Raw genomic sequence first — 21,038 nt, forward strand, 5'->3', positions numbered from 1 at the left:
AGTCTTTCTCAAAAAAAGTCTCTCAAAAAAAAAAATCTTTCACAATTAAAAAAAAGATTTCAATTCCACGTGGCAATATCAGTATTTTCTTCTAAAAGAAAGGTTAAATTCCTAATAGTAGGAATTTATGATTTATACAGGGTTTCCTGTCCTTACAACTCCATGAGGGAGAGCAGCAGAAATGTTATTATCTAGACTTTAAATATAAGAAACCTAAAGCTTAAAGTGATTAAGTGACTTTCCTGTAGGCACCCAGATAATAAGCAAGATACCTTAGAGATCAGCTACTACAAACACTGGCCCCCTCCTTCCATTTAAACCCTGCTCTGTTCAGCATGCTTATGCAGCTTCTCTAAGCAGAATCAGGTAGGAGGAATAGGGGTTCTGACCTTTCTCATGCAGAATTGTCAAACACAAAATTTTAAAAACCCAGAAGATTTATAATTCTAGTTTTGTGAAAAGAGTCCTGGGTTCAAGTTTCATCTCTGATCCTGGGTGACCCTGAGTAGGTCACTGAACTTCTCTCACCTCTGTTTCTTATCTGTGGGGTTTGGGATCGGGGTATGGACTGCATGATCTTTATAATGCTGTCAGTCTCTGAACCTTGTGAAAAAAATGATACACTGTATCACTGTCCAAACAATAAGCTATGTTGTATCAGAATGGTTTTATTTTCAGTTAAAGAATGATACCTGGATTGAAGGTAGAGAAAATTCCAGGTTAAAAGTCAAACCAGGATTTTTGTAAAATCAGATAATGTGATCAAAGCTTTAGAATTATAAATGGCCTTGAAGGTCAAAAAAATCAACTCCCCTCTCTTATTTTACAGATAAGGGGACTTCAGACAAGAGAGAATAAAAAACTATCTCTCTTAAGGTCACATGGACATTAAAGGTGTCCTGGACTGACCAATCCCGAGTCCCTGGCTCCCAATCCAGCAATCTTTCACTAAACCACATCTTCTTTGATTGGTTTTTTGAAGGTATAGCCTCCTTGCTCCCTCAACTTGTACACAAACATCAAACATTCTACTCAGGAACTCGGAATGCAGCAACTGAAGCAGCAATAAAGAGGCTTCTAAGAATGTTCTCTTCACTCCCAGCACTTAAAAAACCCAACTGAATAAATTCAGTCACTCAAGCCTTGACTCTAAATAAAGTGAGCCCAGATGTATATTAACGTGAAGACTCAGTGAAAGCTGTACTCACTAAAATCTTAACCATTAACACAAATTTGTCTATAGATAAAACTTGGTTCTGTTGTTGAATTCACTCGGGGGAGGCCAATTTGAAAGGAACAGCCAATCATATGGGCAGGTACAATACCGGTAGTGACACTGGAAAGCTATGCCAGCAAATTTGGCAGGACTTAGAAAAGGCTAAAAAAGTATGGACATGGTTCCTTATTGGAGGACCTGCCTAGTTAAGTTTGAAAAGGCACAGCAGAAGCAGGTTGGGCTACCAGGTGCTGACTATTTGGTTAGGCCACAGCAACTCAAATAGAAGAGGAGGAAGGGAGATTTCAAATCAATGACAGGTATATCCATATCACGGATCCTTTCAGTACTTAAATACTAGTAATTATCTTTAATATGACAGTTTAAAACTCTTAAGTCATGAAATACTAAAACTTATCTTTAATAAAGATGGTCTGAATATGATCCAAAAAAGCCCAAAGGCATTTTAGAGCAATAAATATTCTCAGAAATGTTTTTTTTAAAAGAGATTCATTATTATAATTTGCATCTTGTCTACAATAATAGCTGATAATTTTGTAGCACTTTAAGTTTACAAAAAACATTGGATGGATTAATTAATTTGACGCTTACAAAACCATAGGAAAGGCACTATCCTCCCTACCCCCACACTTTGCAGAAGAGGAGAAGTGATTGTCCATGGACAGCAGCTACTAAGTGACAGAGGCAAGATTCACACCTCCGTCTCTCTTGACTCCAGGTTATTTTCTACACCACCAAGTCACTTCTCCCAATAATATGTTTAGTGTAAATCCGTTATGTAATAATCCACATTGAAAATTTTGCCTCAAACACTTACTAGCTGTAGGAACAGGAGCAAATCACTTAACTTCTGGGTGGGTTTCCTTATCTATGAAATAAAAATAGCACCCACAGGATGGTGAAGATCAAACGTGTAAAGTGCTTTGAAAACCTTAAAGTACAAGGTCAGTGATTCTTACAACCACAGGTACAATAGAGCTAAAGTATCTCCAGCATAGATAACAAAAGATAGAAATAACCAGTGTTGTAACGGCTCCTTGGAGAAGCTGTGATCTGATCCAACCATTCTGAAAAGCAATTTAAAGTCACGTTAAAAAATAAAATTAAAGTGGTGAAAATGTCTGCTCGCTTTAACCCAAACACATCACTGTTGAGCCAAGTTTGTCCCGCAACTGTGGAACATGCCGAGCGATCCTCCCTGAAGCCTCCGTTCACCTCAAGGCCGCTAGCCCCCTTCCCACCACAAAGAACTGCAAACGTCAAGAGCGAGAAGAGAGGTCACCCCTCTCCTGAACACACGCCCCCCTTCCCTGCAGGATTTCACAGCTGGCACTCGTGGCACCTTCAGGACATAGCTGCGCAGGGCCGTCCCCGGACAGCTGTCACAGGCCCATCCCGCTGTCCACCAGCGCCAAACCCGGGGTGGGGGCCCCCCTGCGACTGTGCAGGGAGGAAAGGAAGGAGCCCACCTGTCCAAACCTGCACCTCAGCTGCGTGCGTGGGGGGGGGCCCAGGGGAGAAAGGGAGAGAAGACAAAAGACACCTCAATCTGGGGGTCACAGGGAGCAGACAAGACCCCGCCCCGCTTTTCCGCCTTCCCCAAGGTGGGAAATCGGGAGAAAACCACCGAGGAGGAGACAAAAGCCGGGTCTCAGGAAGGCTCCCCCGGGCCGGGGTCCGCAGCTGGCGCGATGCGGGGCGCAGGCACCGGGGAGCCCAGCCCCAAGGGGCGGCCCAGCGACCCCCCGCTGCCAAGACAGCGCCCTTCCCCGCCACCTCGCGCTGGGAGCAGGGCCCGAGCCCAGCCCCGCTCTCGCCCCGGGCTTCCACCTCCCCGCCCTCCCCGGGAAGGGCCAGGCTTACCAAAGCCTTGCCGCGGATCAGCTTCTTCTGCCGCTCCTCGTCCTCCATGGCTTGCGCTGGGAAGGAAGAGGGACAGGGAGGGAGGGAAAGAGAAGGGAAAGGTCTGATTGAGACTGACGTCTCGGTGGGCCGGGACTGGGCACCGCAGTGCTCGGCCACCGGCCCCGCGCCAACTCTCGACGCCGGCTCACGGGAGGACCGCGTCCGGCGTAGCCGCCATCTTCGTCTCCACGTAAACACTGAGGCGGAGGGCGGGAGAAGGGGCAGGAGAACGTTCGCGCAGTCGCCGTGGACAAGGGTTCGGGCAGGTGCGCCGAGAGCCCCGCCCCCTGAGACCCCGCCGCGTTCCAGGCCCCACCCCCAGGCCCCCCGCCGCGTGCCGGGCCCTCTCCCCGCCCCCCCACTCCCGCCTTCCCGGGCCTCGGGGGATGGAGACCAGCCTACCTGGCAGCTAGGTCAAGCCAAGCAGCCTAGATGAAGGGCACACCACGTGGCGTCTGGCCTTGGGCTACGCGCTGGGGGGCGGGGAGGGGGTGCGCCCAAATGGCAGGTCAGCCCGGGTGCTCCAGGGGGAGATACTCCGGGCAAACCATTGTGGACCAACCGAAAATGGGAGGATGATCAACAGCATGGAAAAGTGCCCTGCAACCACCTCCCCCATCTCACGGATGGGGAAACTGAGGCCAGCAGAAGTCCCCGCAGGCAATGAGGAGCAGGGAGAGGCAGGATTCGAACCCAGGAATACTGCCTAGTGGTTTAAAGTGTGCTCACTCTCTGCTTGGAGAGCAGGATTACGTTCTGGCCCTGAAGCGCCCCTATTGGGTGGCTTTATTCAAACTTGGGTCCGAGGATGGACCCGTGGAGACAGCCCTGGATTTGGGCTTGGAGACCTTGGAGAGCCAGTGTGGAGGTCAAGACACAGCTCTGGACCTCGGGAACGGAGCCTCTGGGTTCTAACCCCTGGCATCCGCGAGCCTCGGGCCCCCGAGGTGGCATCCGCGAGCCTCGGGCTCCCCGATCTGTAACGAGAAGGAAGGTTGGCCTTTCTAGGCTTCTAAATTCTAACGTCCTGGATTTAAGAAATCCCTTTAACGTAAATCCCTTGAACTTTCAGGACCTCAGTTCCCTCCCTTCTAAAATGAAGGGGGTTGGACTTTTTTGTGTCGTAATCTCCTGTGACTGGCTGCTGAAGCCTATGGATCCCTTCTCGAAATGCTGTTTTTAAATGCATACAATAAAATGCATAGGATTACAAAGGAAACCAGTAGAATTGAAATACTTATTATATTGAATTCCCACTTACATACTGAAATAGTTAATTAAAATAAAACAATTTCATGGACCCCAGATTAAGAACCCCTGTAAGAAATGATCCCAAACTTCTCCTTCAGCTTTCAAAATAACTTATCTTTTATGGAGATAGTAATAGCACTTCCCTCCCAGGGTTGTTGTGAGGATCAAATGAGATAATGATGGTAAGTGCTTAAGACAGTGCCTGACACATAGTAGGGACTATATAAATATTAGCAGTATATGTATATATATATATGCATATATATGTACGTATATATATACAGAGAAAGAGATCTATATATATCTCTATCTATAAATACAGCAGGCAGTGCAACATCAGTAATTAAAATCTCAATTTTTGAGGCCATATAGGCCATCCTCTTCATTTTACGGATAAGGAAACTGAAGCTTGGGCTAGCTGACCTGTCCAAGGTTACACAGGTTGCAGAACTGAGATTGAAATCTTGCTTCTCTGGTTCTGAATCCTTCCATTATACCCAGACTTCCTCTTCCACATGTCCTTAGGTAACTAAGGCAAGGTAGAAGGGAAAGGAGGCTAAGGAGAGCTCAAAGACAGTTGAGGAGCCAATTAGGGGTGGTAGATTTGGAAGTAATTTGAAGCAAGAGGGCACAGTCACATCTGGGGGTCACAAGGATGGGGGAGATGTCAGGTATAGGGTGGCAGCTTAGCTGAGACTTTAAGAAAAAGATGTTCCAAAAGACTGAGATGAGTCTGATTCGTCTGGAAAGCCTCTCCCAGCACAGTCTGACTTCTATGACTGGGATGCATTCCTTTCTCAACTTCTTTTCCTCCATCCTTGCTTAAGAATGTTTCCCTCCCAGCCTGATGTCTTTCTTTTTCTTGACCTCATTGAAGGGGCCATGCCCTGACTACTTCTTAAACAGGTCTATTCAATGAATGGGCATTTCCTGAGTGAGTACTTGCATAGATGCTGGCCAAGATCTCTCAGTGCATCCTGGGTCATCTCCAGTCATCCTGATGAATATCAGGTCACTGGATTCAGATGGCTCTGGAGGAGAAGTGAGGCTGGTGACCTTGCATAGCCTTCCCTCACTCAAAACAAAGTCAAGTGCAAGTCATGTCATTATTTCTCTGATGGCATGGTCTTCTTCAGCAATGAAGGATGAATACAACCTCCTTCTTAAGCTCCCTCTCATTCTCCCCAGCTATCACCTCACAGTTATCCTGTACCACTTTATGTGGCTGTTCTCTTACCCCATTTCTTTATTCCCTGCTTTGTATATTCTTACCTGTGCATGTGTTAAATTTGCCCTAGTAGAATTTGAGTTCCTGAGAGATAGGAATGTCTGTCTTGCTTTTATCTTTTGGTTCCCAGAATTCTGAACAGTGCTTTGCACATAGGAAATGCTTACTAAATGTTATCATTCTCTGACTATAAATCTCCCTGCTCTTTCACCTGGGGGAGAAAGGAACCTCCAGCCAGCTCTTTGCCATGCCCTTACTCCCCTGGGAAAGGAGAGTGTCTCTGAAGATTTTAGTAGTGAAGGGGGTGAACTAAGGGTTGACCTAAGGTCCTGGAAAGGACCTTAAAAATTCCTGCATTTTACCCATGAAGAAACTGGGTGAATGAAAGGAACTCAGTCCCCTGTGGGCACACCCTTATGCTCCTCCTTTATGCTGAGATTCAGAAAGGTCCCTATACCACAAGCCTCAGTTTCATAACTAGGTTAAGCCCTAAGGTCTTCTGAGTGGAACAGAAACCAACTAAACCAGTTTCTAATAAAAATGTAAGCTTTTTAAGGATTGAAACAGGAGTTTTACCCATCTCTGTGTTTTTCCCCCAGGATCCCTATGGTATTGTCATGCAAGTAGCAAATAGTCAATGAAGACCAGTTGAACTCAACCTCCTGGACAAACCTTTCACCTCATCCCTCCTCTAATGTAATTCTCCCCATCTTCCAGTTCCCTCCTACTACCATTCTCCTTTCCTCCCCACCCTCACATACACACACAAACACAATATATATATATGTAATGCACATGTATATATGCATATACATACATATTTATGTATGTATGTATTCCTGGGCTGAACAATACCTTCAGCCTCAGAGAAATGTCATACAAAAAGTGAGAAGGGTCTCCAATGTTACCTTGAAGGACCCTGTCTTGTGCTGAAGGTCTGGTAGTCTGAGACATCCTAGGAGGGCGCATGAAAGGTCAGCAGTCTGGAAAAGCAGGGGTCCAAGAAATGCAGATGAAATCAAACAAAGGAACAAGCAAGAGCCCTGATTGTGATACATGTGTTTCAAAACCGAGCGTGTAAGTGTGTCAGCAGCTCTACGCTCCAACCTCAGCCTCTTGACTTGAACATGGGTAACGTGGGTTTTTAAAAAAATTTTTAATTCTTTTTTATTAAGGGAGTAAACCAGTCAGATCTCTTCATGCTGCAAAAACAGGCCTAACCTGGGAGGGGTTTTTTGATCTTTAGTTTCAAATTGTTTATTTATTTTTTTGTTCCATGTTTGAAACTTACCAGTTCAGGGGCATGTGACATGCAAGGAGTAGAATGGTAGACCTTTATAATTCAGAGGAACCTCAAAGATCATCTGATCCAACTTTCTCCTTTTACAGATGAGGAAACTGACCCAGAAAGATTATAGTTACATTGCTAAAAGTCCAGAATCCAGACCTCTTGACTTCCAGTTCTGTGTTCTTTCCATCTCACTCTGGAAATGTTTTTGAAATGAAAATTACTTGTGTGCTAGGTTCCAACTATATGATGTTACTTTTTGGTAATTCTCTGTTTAAATTGTGAAAAGCTTTTAAAAATTAACTTAATGTCTTAATAGATTTATGCTTCCTTCAGTATCAACCTGATCTGACATTAATGAAGATGGGGTGCACTGGATCTTATTCTCAGCAAAATTATTTTTTGTTTAAAGTCATGTGGCATAATGGACAGAGAGCTAAGCTTGGAATCAGAAAGACCTGGGTTCAAATCCTGTTCCAGCCTCATGCTGGCTGTGTGACCCTGGGCAAGTCCCTTATCCATTTTCAACCTTGGATTTTTTAAATTATCATTCAGTTGTTTTTCAGTCATGCCTGATGCTTTGTGGGCCCACTGGGGGTTTTCTTGGCAGAGATGCCAGAGTGGTTTGCCATTGCCTTCTCCAGCTCATTTTACGGATGAGGAAACTGAGGTAAACAGGAACTAATAATAGTGTTTATCTTGCAAGGCAGGAGTCGTTATGAGGATCAAGTGAAACAGCACATATAGTATTCTGCAACCTTCCAGTGCCACATAAATATTAGCTATTATTGTTTGTTTTTAACAATAAAATTTCTAAAGGCACTTTACAAAGGAACCTACTTGTTGTGCATTATATCTTTAGTTGGATAATGCCAGCTTATTGTTTATAAAATAAATTACATACAAATGTCTTCAAGATCACCTCCGTATCTTTAATAAAGCTTTAAAATATCTTTAAAATCTTAATAACAAATTTGAAAATCCTTTATAAAGTTAAAACAATTTTTTTCACCAATGATATCATCCTTTTAGAAGATTCCTAGACAATTAAAGTCTTAGACAGTTTCATGGGAAAGTGAGAAGTGACTTATCCAGAGTCATACAACAAATGTGAGATAAACCCAGTACTTGAATCTGGGTCTTCTTGATTTCAAGGCTAGCTGTCTATCCACTATACCATGCTGTCTTGAGTATACAGAGCCTACTCCAATAAAGTCCCTTTCATGACATGCAGGAAGCCTCAGATTCTCAAAGAATGTGGCAGTGGGAAACAAGTTCTGCAAGGCCTGACAAAGTGGAAAGGCTTAGAGCATGACCTGGCAACCACCTGTTAGCAGAAAACCATGTCAGGTGAGTCTGAAAGAGGTTTCTTATTCAAAGGTAAGCCATCAAGTACGTTATTTTATCACAACAATTCATGAAACTAGCTACTGAGACATGAAGGGTTTTGATATGGGTCAGTCTGCATTGATGGAGCTCCCTTACCAGTGAAATCACACATCCCTTTGGATATAGAACTTTATGCTAAGTATATACAGCGTTATAAATCACATTATTTATTTATTTTTCTTCTGAGTCATTATGATCACCCTCTCTGTATTATTCAGTTGTCACAAATTTAAGTCCTAGAATTACAGACTCCCAGAGCTGGGAGAGACTTCAGAGGCCTTTTAGTCCAACCTGTACCTATAACCCAAACAATATCATTTCGTTGATAGAACTGACAAAGAGTGGTCCAAGAAATTCCCTCTAAACATACTGTGACTTTGAGAGCAGAGATTTTTTTTTTATCTTTTTTTGAACCTTCTACTCTTAGAACAGTGACTGGCACAGAGCCAACAACTGATAAATGTTTTTTGATTCCCCAAATTAGGGGTGGGGAACCTGTGACCTTGAGGTCACATGTGGCCTTCTAGGTTCCTAAGTGTGGCTTTTTGACTGAGTCCAAGTTTCACAGAACAAATCCTTTTATTAAGGGGATTTGTTCTGTGAAGTTTGGATTCAGTCAAAGAGCTGTACTTGAGGATCTACAGGGCCACATGTGACCTCAAGGTCACAAGTATTCCCCTCCAAGTGGTCATTTACCTGAATGACTCCCAAGGGGAGGTGTTGAAGGGGAGGGAGGTAGGAAGGAAGCAGGTTCCACTCCCTCCTGTGGTGGCCCATTCACCTTTTGGATAATTAGAATTATTTCCCCTTAAAGTAATTCATTGTTGGGGTCAGGAAGACCCAAGTTCAAATTTGACCTCAGACATTTATTAGCTGTGTGACCTTGGGCAAGTCTCTTAACCTTGATTGCCTCCCCCCCAAAATATAATATAATAATGCAATATTTCCCCTTTTCACCTTCTACCCATTGCTTTAGATTTGGGGGCCTTTATTCTCTTGGGCCCAAAGAGAACCTTTTATCATTTCTGTCCCCTGGATTCTCCCCAAGTCCTCCATATCTCATTTAAGTTAGCAGGTCACCAGATCTGACAGCTTTCGAGTAAGGGCAAAATAAATACTTAACAAGATTATCTTGGGGCTCCTACCTTCTAACTTCCCGTTTGGATAGCCTAGTTGGTTTTTTTAAAGACACAACCCTTTTTTATTGACTCACTTATCTTGTGATTTCTTTAAACACCCAGATTGTTTGCACCAAAAACCTCTTCCTTGACTTGTGGATGTCACGAGTCCACATTGTAAATTGTTCCTGCCTGGGTGAATGAATAATCCTGATGCCATCTTGTCACATCTGTATCGTAAGTACTTCTATAATTTGTTGAGTTTTTAAAAATATTAATCCAGAATTATAAGGTGCCTCGCCATGCCACCCCACCCACTGGCATATTTAGTCAGCAACCTCTTTATTCCATTATAGAAGTCAGTAATAAAAATGCTAACTAGTACTGAGTCAGACTCCTTAAAGCTGAAAATGACCTAGTATTTATTACATGCTGCTATCTAATTTGGGGCAGCTAGGTGGAAAAATGGATAGAACCTGGAGTCAGAAAGACTCATCTTCCCAAGTTCAAATCTCACCTCAGATATTTACTAACTGGGACTCTGGGCAAGTCATTTAACCTTGTTTGCCTCAGTTTCCTCATGTGTCAAATGAGCTGGAGAAGGAAATGGCAAACCACTCCAGTATCTTTGCCAAGAAAACCCCAAATGGAGTCACAGAGTCTGACCGAAAGGAATGAACATCTAATTATGTATCCAACAAAGAATACACTAGTTTTCCTCTCTTCTTGATAGCTACGTATGGTGGAACAGAATAATCACAGAGTTGGATTGCTTCCTTCTTAATGCTGGTCAAAGTCTTGGTTAGCATAGGAAAGAGCCAAGGTGCGCACCACTGAAAATCTTGTGCCCCAAAACATGTTCGTACAGTTCATAAAATTTACGTCAAGTGCTCAGAGCTAGTATTTGGCTCTCCCCCACTTATGTCTTCCACTTGTTTCTATTTCCTTCAGTAGAATTTAAGTTTTTTTAATTCATCTTGCTATCTCCAGTTCCTTGCACATAATAGATGCTTAATTAAGTTCTTGTTGGATTAGATTGGCTTATATTTGGTAGTTTCTAACGATTCCCAGGAGCATAGAATCATTGCCCAATTTTGTACTTTTCTGCTTTAACTTCATGGCATTGCAATCTCTCATGGACTATTTCCAACCTACTACAAACATTTCTCCTTGGCTATCACCCTGCAAACTTATCCATACAGCAGAACAATTGCTGGATCTGGATTCAGAGGACCTGGATTCCAATGTTGCTTCTACCTCCTTTTTATCTATGTGATATTGGGAAAGTCATGGAAACATTCTCACCCTCACTTTTCTTATTTGAAAATGAGGGAGCTAGACTAAATGATCTCTAGGTTCCAAATTTCTCCTCTTGACTGGCTCCACTTCTTGATTTGTCTCTTTTTAATTAATGGTGCCACTATTCTACCAGTTTCTCAGGGTAGTAAACTTAATATCATTGTCCTAGACCACTGGTTTCACCATTCCACTCCCACCTATTCTTTAACTAATATTTGTATTAAATGTTTAATATGCAGAAAGCACTAAACCAAATGGTGGGAAATTTTTTAAATCATCTCTCTGATTTGATCATTGAAACTACAGCAATTGTTCAGATCACTAAGGGATAGAGTAGAGAGAAAGAGAAGTGAAGAGACAGAGACAGAACCTTGGTGCTTGAGAAGACAGCGAAGGATTCTAAAAAGGATCAGCCACAGGGGTAGGAGGAGAACCAAGAGACCTGTGTCTTCATCATGGGTCTCCTTTAAGGAACCTTTTCTTTTCTTTTTCTATGCTCGCTCAGTGATCTCATCACCTCTATGCAGATGATTCCCAAATCCACCTCTAATGGCTCTCCTGAGTTCCAGTTCTGTGTCACCAGCTGCCTATTCAGCATTTCCAGTGGGATATCCCATTGGCATGCCAAACTCAGCACCTCCAAAACAGAACTCGTGACCTTTTCCCCTAAACTAGGCTATTCTCCAAACATTTCTATTTTTGTTTAGGATACAACCAGTCTATCAATCATCCAGGTTTTCAAACCTAGAGTCTCCCCTTGATTCGTTCCTTTCCTTTCCCTCCATATTAGTTAAACTACCAAATTTGGCCAATTCTACTTCCACATCACTCACATTTCTCTCTTTTTCTTGTTCAGGCCTTCATCATCTCTATGACACTCATTTTACAACTGGTCTTTCTGTTCCCAGGAGAGATCTCCCCTTTCCAAGCTATCCCTCACATAGCAACCAAAAATAATCTTCCTATAGTATTCCTTTAAGAAAGAATCTGCAATAATACTTTGTTATTAGAAATTCAGAATCACTGACTAGTCTGTACCCATAATGAGTCCCCCTTGTAACATACCCAACCAGTTTATCCAATTTAGCAAAGCCAGGCTCTTAATAAGTGTTCCATAAATGGTTGTTAACTTGACTTGTTGACAAATAAATGGTCATCCAGTTTTGGCTTGTGACCTCCAGTGAGTAAAATGAGGCAACCCATTTCAATTGTGGACAACTTTAATAGTTGGAAAAATTTTCCTGAAATCAAGCTTAAATGTGCTTCCTGTAACATTTTTTTTTGCCTCAGGAAGAAGGATTCCTAGTCACAGCTCTGTTTTCCATCATACTCCAAACTCCCACTGAATGATGATGGCAGGTGCTATTATTATCTTCCTTTTACATTGGAAGAAATAGAGGCAAACAGAAGTTAAATGACATGTCCAGGGTCATACAAATATAAAGTGTCTGAAGCAGTATTTGAGCTCAGGTTTTCTTAACTCCTGGTCCAGTACTTATCTACTGTATCACTTGCCTTCCTCAAGTTATAGGGAATTTATGATCCCTGATTATTAGCAAGAAGGGGATCATAAACCAGAGATCCCAAGAGCTGGGAGGAAACTCAAATCATTTACTTCAACTCATACCCTAATTCAATTCAGTTCAATTCAAGAAAAATGTATTAAGCACCTACTGTGTGCCAAGTATTGAGCTAGGCTTTGGGGATATAAAGACAAAAATGTAACGGTCTTTTCCCTTAATGAGTTGACATTCTACTGTACCAGTCTGTTCATAATTATGTGTGCATGACAATAATATTAATAGTTAGCATTTCTGTAGTACTTTAAGGTTTATAAAGTATTTTAAATATCAATATCAATTCATTTGATCCTCACAACAATCTTTTGAAATAGAAGCTATTATCCCCATTTTACAGATGAAGAAACTAAGGCTGAGAAATGTTAACTTGCCCAGGGCCATACTGCTAGTTAGGTGTGAGGTAGGATATGAACTCAGGTCTTCCTGACTCCAGATGCAGCACTCTGTCTACTGTGCCACCTCCAACAAGAAGTTATACAACTCTAAAGACCTGTGTGTTCAGGGCTGTACAACAAATCTGACTATGAATTCTCTAGGAAATTTTTCTTTATATTGAGTCACAATGTACTTCTCTGCAGATTCTATCCAGTGCTCCTAGTACTGCTCTCTGGAGCCAGATACCTGAAGATACCCATCATGTCCCTCCCTCCTTTCTCTAGGCCTCTCTTCTTCCATCTTAACACCCTTGTTTCTTCAAATCATCCTTCTATAGCATACCCTTTAGTCTATCTTGACTGATCTCCCCTGGATATGATCTGTTTTGTCAGTATCCTTCCTAAAATGTGGGTCTCAGAACCAAATACAATATTCCATATTCTGGCTGACCATAGCAGACTACAACAGAAACAAGATTTCCTTCTTTCTGGACATTCTATTTAAATACAACTAAAGATCAGGTTATTTTTTTTCTTGTTTCATAGGTTGTTTCCATCTATAGAGTTAATCATTACATTAGTGTGAATCTATGATGTAGACAGTTTAGATCAGTGGTGTCAAACTCAAATAGAACAAAATCCATGATCTATATTGACTTAGAAAATCACAAATTAACATTATTTATGTTATATCATATTTTTATTTATTTTGCTAGATATTTCCCAACCACATTTTAGTCTGAATTGGGCAGTACTTGGAGCTTTACACCTCTGGAATAAATGGTCAGTGAATTGGGCCTAGAGGTGAAGACAGAAATTGCCTTAAAGACATTTCAAATTCTCTTTAATGATTCCAGGGTTACCTTGAAGGCAAAGACTCATCTTTTTCAACATCAACATTTTATTGGTGTTGTTATATGACAGGGAGCCATGCAATCCAAAAGTTTCTGAAGAACTAGAAATGTATCTCACACAGAAGGTAATGGAGAGGGTTTTCAGTTGATGTGACCAAGATACGACATAAAACCAACAAGGAGCTTAAAGAAGAAAAGAAGTAAGAACTGTCATTAAGAAATTATATAATAAGAATTTAAAATGGGCTGGTCACATTGCAAGGGTGAGAGATGGCAGAATTTTTCACAGGTATTCTCTTGATATCAGAAGTACGCAAGGAAGGCCTCTAGTATGTTGAGAGGCAAGAAACACATTGGATGGTCAAGCATGGATGAATCATGATCTGAATCACTGGAAAAATTAATGAGATTAGAGAGCCTTTTGAGTAAGAATATTCAAACAACTCTCCTATGCCTCCGCTTAACTTACACATGACTTTCTAAATCAAAGCATCTTTCCCTAGACACCACTCCCTTAAATGTGTTTTCTTGCCTTAATATATAATGTCTACTTCTTGAGGGCAGAAATTAGCCTTTTTGCATTTCTTTCCTAGTACAGAAGAAAGTGCCTAGCACACTCTAAGTCCTTAATAAATGATTTTTCATTCATTCATTCTTATTTCCACCTACCTCACCAATGAAGAAACTGAGGTACAGAGAAGTCACAGGACTTGTCCATGGTCATATAACTAGTAGGTGTCAGGGATAGTATTCATGCCAAAGTTTCTCCATTCTCCAAGCCCACGCTATCTGGGATTAAGAGAGTAGGCAGATAGAGAGATATGTTAATCACAGGAAAGGCCAAGTACTGACAACATGGAGAGGAGTATAGGCCTGAAGAAGTTTATAGGACTAAACAACCAGAAAGTTCCATTGAGACTTTTGGTAAGATGGTCTGTGATGGTACCCAAAGTCCTTGAGAGCTTTAGATGACCATGCCTCAGACAGACATCTATGTGTGTGTGTGGGGGGAGCCAAAACTCATCATAGACTCCTAGTGACACTATGCAAGATTCCTCCTCAAAGACCTCCAACTACCCGAGCAAATCAAGATCAGTAGGAGTCTGCATTTAGACACTACTCTTTCAGAAATATAGATAATGAGAAAACTTTCTTCTCAACTTATGGTTATAGAATAGCCATTGCTCGGGACAGATGATCACAGAAGACAAGAAGGGCAAATCACCTCAAACTTCAGGGACAATATACTTTGGGTAATACAGTCCTGTCATATATGATCTGGTTCACAGACAGCCCAAAATAATACCTCTCTCACCTCAGTGAAGTAACTTCAGCTAAATAAGACAGCAGAGTCTATCAAAGTGATAACAGCATTTGGTGAAAGACATTTAATAATGATAATAGGTATTTTAAAGTGCTTTATGTGTGTGTATATATACACATACATACATATTCTCTCATTGGAGTCTGACATCAACCCTATAAAGTAGATGCTGCAAGAAATATTATGTCTACTTTTAAGATGAAGAAACTGAAACTGAGAGATAGTGAGTCACTTGCATAATGGTCACATAGCTAGTGGGTGTCAGAGGTGGGGTTCCCAGAGATTCAAACCAGTTGTTTTATGTGGCTCCTGTACATAGGTGCATAGGCAGGGAGGTATTGCTCTGCAATTTTTACTGCTAGAGTCAATCACCCTACCAGTGGGGATTAACATGGCAGTTGAGGCCATATGCCTCACCTCTGCTTCTTAAGCAGCCAAGGATGCATCTGTGAGAGTGAGCAGGACCCTGTGAAACCAGACACAAGCATAGTGGCAGTGTTGGTGATTTCTGATTGCTGTCTTTGACTCATTGCTTCCTGTTAAGGTCCAAATGTTCAGTTCCTGGTGAGAATACCACAGAATTAAACAATTTTAGTGTTGGAAGGAGCCTCATAGTTCTTCTGGTTCAGTTCATACCCCCCAAATTTCTACTCTGCCAGGCAAAAGAGGGTGTGACATCCTAGAGGAGGCAAATGAAAAGTAAACCACTTTCACAACCTACTTCACAAGGCTGTTGTGAGGAAAGTGATTTATAAACTCTAAAATGCTACTCAAGTAGAAGAGAGGAAAAAATTCAAAAGTTTAGGCTGTGTAGAACAGACTGTAAGAGAAAATATAGACTATGTGTAACAGACCTAGTCCATTAAAACACAGCAGACAACTAGCCAAGTACTTCCAGGCTGCCTCCAGGGAAAAGGAGCCAGTTTGTCTCACTTTAAAAAGGTGTTAGAGCAACAAGCTTCCCTTGGAGCCATCCATGGTGCTGACTTCTGACCAAGTTTTTTTTTTTTTCCCCAGCTAGCCTTTCTTGATAAATTTTTCACTACTTCCCAAGCCTCTTGAGTCTACAAATGAAGTCTCAGGCTCTTGTCTACCAACCTCCTGGATGTATTACCTATAGTCAAATCCTCAAAGTCAGGAGTTCTTAACCTTTTCTCTTTTTTTTAATGTCATAGATTCCTGGTGAAACCTATGAATCTTTTCCCAGAATGATGTGTGCACTTAAGTTAATATTATCCCCAATTTACAGATGCCTATGTAGGTTACAAGTCAAGTGGCTTGCCCATAGTCACATGGACTATAAATGTTAGGCACTGGCTTTGAACCCTGTGGATTCTGCATCCACAATATGTCTTGTTTCTATCCATCCTCTTCTCACTATTCAATCTGTGTTACCTTAGTTCAGTCTTTATTATCTTTTACCTTGATGATTAGTCTTGGGATTGACTTCCCTGCCTTAAGCCTCCATCTCCCATAGAGCTGACAAAGCTCAGTTCTCATCACATCAATACCCTGCTCAAAAAGTTCCAATGGCTTCTTTTATCTTCTAGGATAAAATACGGACTTTTCCACTTGGCATTTAGAGCCCTCCATAGTCTAGCTTTAGATTGCTTTATTGCACGGTACTTAATTACTTAATTAATCACCTTCATGTACCCTATGTTACAACCAAACTGGTCCATTTGTTTTTTTCAGAACATGACGTTCCATCTCTTACCTCTGTGCCTTTGTATACACTGCCTGGAGTCTACTCCCTCTTTATGTTTGCCTTTTAGAATTCCTAAATTTCTTCAGATATGAGCTACATGAGGCAGCTAGGTGGTACAGTGGATAGAGTTCTAGGCCTGAAGTTAGGAAGACTCGTCTTCCTGGGTTCAAATCTGGCCTCACATTTACTAGCTGTGTGATCCTGGGCAAGTTACTTAACTCTGCCTCAGTTTCCTCATCTGTCAAATGAGCTAAAGAAGAAAAATGGCAAACCACTCCAGTATCTTTGCTAAGAAAATCCCAAATGGGGTAACAAGAATTTGCTGAACATAACAAAAACACATCTGCATGAGGCCTTTCCTAATCCCCCCAGACACAAATTATTTTGCATTTCTTTCATATGTACTTTATGGTTATTTATATGTTTGTATGTTATTTCTTTCAATAGAATATAAGCTTTTAGACAGCAGGGGTGGCTTCATTAATGTCTTTATATCATGAAACCTGGCACACAGTAGGAGCTTAATCAATGTCCGTTCATGGCTTGATTCTCTGTTCCATGTTCAGTACTCTCTTGACCGTCCCATACTGATTCTGCCTTATTATCTCATGCCTGAATTACTGTAGTAGCCTACTAGCTAATCTTTGTGCCTCTGTTCCCTTCCCGTATCATTTAGTCCTTCAGAACTCTTTCAGATTGATTTAAAACAACAAAATCCACTTTTACTCTGTCATACACTTATAGAAGAGCCAACCCTTAGTCATCAGAGCATTCAGCTTATGTTCAGTCAACAAATATTTATTGTCTGTATTCTGTGCAACACACTCTACTGGGTGCTGGGAGAGAACACATAATTCAGCTTTGTTCCCTGTTTTCTTATGGTTTAAGTGAAGAGGTCCCAGTTTCTCTTTTTAAAGCTTTCTACAATATCTGCACCCATCTCCATCATAGAAGCTTATTTCCCACTATTCCTCAAAAGGAATTCTGTCTTCTAATCTCTCAAAAGACTATGTCACTTTCTGCTCTGCCTTTATTACTTCCTCTTTTCCTCTCCTAGCATACATTTATTTCCTTTCTCTCTCTATCCCTCTCCTAGATACTTCTTTTAGGATAATCCAGATTGTATTGATCTCTCTCTTTTAATTGTGTGTGTGTGTGTGTGTGTGTGTGTGTGTGTGTGTGTGTGTGAGAGAGAGAGAGAGAGACAGACAGACAGACAGACAGACAGATGGATTGTGCCCTTTGACAGTCTGGTGAAGCTTGTGGACCCCTTTTCAGAATGTTTTTAAATGCACAAAATAAAATACATAGAATTAGGAGGGAAAAATTAATATAACTGAAATACAGTTATCAGAATTTTCTTTACAGTTCATGCATCCAAGGTTAAGAATTGCTGTTGTAAATTATTTTGCCTTCATTAGCTGTCATATCTGACTATTTCTTGTAAAGACCATCTTCCCAACCAGAAACAAACAACGTTGTGTACTAGGATCATTTCTGGTACCTAATTTGTAGTCTGTGTAGTACTGGGTGGATGCTTAAGAAATACCTGTCAAGTGACTCATGCAAAGAACCAATTGCTCCTGTATTAATATCACCTCAGGACCAAGGAAATGTTCAAGGGTTCAGAAGTGGGACTGGAAGAGGCAAGGAACACATGGAAGCCAGAAATCTTTCTTAAAACCTTTCTTAAAAGGTTGTAGATTAGTATAGAGTCTGGAGGTCTAATTAAGGCAAAAGGCAAAAGAGAAGCAACCAGATTAGCAGCCATGAAGAAAGCTTTTATTCCTTTCTGGAGCAGAAGCCAATTACATTCCATAACCAACAGAGAGCCTACATATAGGTGAGAGCAAGTGAGTCATTTTAGAGACTTGATACATTGGCAACCTGGACTGGGTTTTGATTCTCATTTGGGTGTGACTCCTGACAACTAGAACCCCAAGATACCATATTTAAGGTCTATGGCATTTTTATTAATCATTGTAGCTTAAAATACCAAGAAGGCTAAAAATTAAATAATTTGAAGTAGGCACATGCAAATTTTCTGGTTTGAATGGAAGCTATGAAACAAAATTAAATTCTAACAAGCCCAAAGAATGAGAAAACTCAAAAATATATCATGAATGAAAGTTTAACTCAGACAAATACAAATAAGAAAAGTAAAAGAAAAAAGCAAAAAGATACCTTTAAAAAAACAACTAAGAGATTGTCCAAAAATAAATTCTAGATCAAGACACTGTGATCTTCAGGGATTCCCAGAACTGTCAACCAAGCTCAGTTTTCAAATGTGAAGGATGTCCTTTGTAACTTGATAGTCCAGGGTTGGATATCAGCTTTTGGATATACAGCTTTTGGATATACAGCTTTTAATAGAAGCTGTATAATATGCCGTGTCAACAAGCATATTTATGCTTTTTCTTATGTCTATGAATGTTCATAAATAAAAAGTTTATAGCATTAAGGGAGAAATAATAACATAAGTGTGCATTGAAAAATATTGGCTCATATGAGTCTGATCTTCTATGGTATATGAGTAAGTTAACAAACAAAAGTAAGGAAGATAAAACTCTTAAGCAACACATTATACAAAATCAGAACACACTAAGGAATGTTTGGAGTAAAACTATTTTGCATACCAAGCAATGCGAATCCTTAGCATAAATAAAGAAGCAATTTTGTAAACAAAATCAACAATGCATGTCTATCAGCTTGGAATTGAAACCTCAATAGGCTGATTTAATTGGTCAATTTGTGATACATGCATGTATTGCTTATATCTGTGTGTGTACATATATGTGAATAAGCATTGTTTGTAATTGTAAGGAATTATAGATAATCAAACTCTCTAATAGTGAATGAATGTCTGAATTAACTGTTGGTGTAATGGAATACCACAATGCTCTTAAAATTTAAAAAAGATCAGACATTCAAAGAATTTTGGAGACATGTGAAACAATGCAAAGCAAAGAAAAGAGAACCAGAATAGTACACCTGCTAACTGTGACTAGGAAAACATATATGCAAATACATAAATGAATAATCAAATGGAGACGAGGAAACAGTAATTAACAAGCTGTTATGGATATATGGTATATAAATGTAGATACATACTTACTTCTTTTAACTACTGTCAAAAGTTTGAAAAGAAAATAAAATTAATGTATAGTGAAGAAAAGAGACTTTCCAGTAACTTGTGTGATGATTTGAGTTAAGAGATGTATGTGACATACTTTTAATTTTTAAATATTAAAGGTTACATGTGACTGTCTTCAAATGATCTCTTCTATAATTGGATGCTTTAGATATGGACAACATAGTTGCAAACCATGTGAAGTCTTCTCAAATACATCTAAATTAGATTTGACCCCAAAGAACGTGAATAATACGACAATATGAAGGCATGCAAAGACATTCTGGACATATTTACCTGTGTGTGTGTGTGTGTGTGTGTGTGTGTGTGTTGTGTGTATAGGAGCAGTAGTAGTAGTGGTAATGGTAGTAGTAGGAGTAGTAGTTGTAGTAGCCATAGCCTCTGAAGAGTTATAACTTAGAGGGTCACAAGGGAGCCTGTTGGAATGAAAACACCAATCACCAAAAGCATTTTAGATTGTTACTTGATTATTCCATTTTAGGATACAAGTGACATACATAAACTTCTTAAATTTCCCTTGGAGCTTATTAGGTTATTAGAATTCTTTAATTGAATCTCAGAATGAAGAAGGATACTGAAATCCAGGTACTACACATCAGGCATGTAGTAAGTGTTACTTTCGTGTACTAGTAGCAAGAGAATGAATTTCAATAAATTGCCCAGGTCCAGAACCATTTCCTTGATAGAAAGTACAGCAAAGATTACTAATGTAGAGCACAAAATCAGAGCAGCTTGGAATTAAGAAATGTATTTGTTACATTTTGCTACTTTACACTAATAACAGTATCAGCTTCAACATTACGTTCCCCAAAATGTCTAGAGTCTCTACACTGAATGTGGACATTTTGTTGATTTCTTGGTTGCATGCTGTCAGTCAAGTAGATACCAATACAAATATGAAATTTTCCTTCTCTGTCTTAAAGTTGTGTTCAGCACATCAATTCTGTTTAATTAACAATGAATACTTATAATGAAGGAGAACATTTTAAAAACATTTTTAAAAAAACTTCTTTGATCAAGGAGATTTTGTTCTAGAACCATTCATTCATTTTGTAGATAAAGGAGAAAATGGTTCAAGTTTTTCCATTCCCAGTCTCTGCAACCTCAATCCTATTCTTTAGAATAATAAACACTACTGTAAAAATTTTCATCTCATCATGTTCCCAAGCATATGCTTGATATCCATTTTCTCTGAGAGAAGGGCTTGGCTTCAATAGCTCTCAAAAAAAACCCCCAAGCAATATTAAATAATACAACAGATTTGTATAAATGCATTATCAAAAAAAAAAATGTCCTGTACATTTCTTTCTGATTCATAAAGTATGAATAACC

General features: G+C 40.3%; 1 protein-coding gene and 2 long non-coding RNA genes across 4 annotated transcripts in view; 1 reads left to right on the forward strand and 2 right to left on the reverse strand.

Moving 5' to 3' along the window:
* Nucleotides 1–3,406, reverse strand: part of LOC140530904 (A-kinase anchor protein 9-like) — a 49,827-nt gene extending 46,421 nt beyond the window's left edge. Inside the window, exon 1 of the mRNA XM_072650028.1 lies at nt 3,101–3,406. Coding sequence (XP_072506129.1) covers nt 3,101–3,148 — 48 coding nt within the window. The 5' untranslated portion in view covers nt 3,149–3,406. The remainder of the gene's footprint in view (nt 1–3,100) is intronic.
* Nucleotides 3,407–8,148: 4,742 nt separating this feature from the next.
* The window catches only part of LOC140530920 (uncharacterized), a 121,403-nt gene continuing 108,513 nt past the window's right edge, over nt 8,149–21,038 (forward strand). For both annotated transcript variants that reach the window (XR_011976164.1, XR_011976165.1), the window contains exons 1-2: nt 8,149–8,259; nt 9,540–9,653. This is a non-coding gene — a long non-coding RNA (uncharacterized lncRNA). The remainder of the gene's footprint in view (nt 8,260–9,539; nt 9,654–21,038) is intronic.
* Nucleotides 15,286–21,038, reverse strand: part of LOC140530917 (uncharacterized) — a 1,083,438-nt gene continuing 1,077,685 nt past the window's right edge. The window contains exon 13 of the long non-coding RNA XR_011976155.1: nt 15,286–15,408. This is a non-coding gene — a long non-coding RNA (uncharacterized lncRNA). The remainder of the gene's footprint in view (nt 15,409–21,038) is intronic.

The sequence above is a fragment of the Notamacropus eugenii genome, chromosome 3, assembly GCF_028372415.1.
Source record: "Notamacropus eugenii isolate mMacEug1 chromosome 3, mMacEug1.pri_v2, whole genome shotgun sequence".
Taxonomy (NCBI): domain Eukaryota; kingdom Metazoa; phylum Chordata; class Mammalia; order Diprotodontia; family Macropodidae; genus Notamacropus; species Notamacropus eugenii.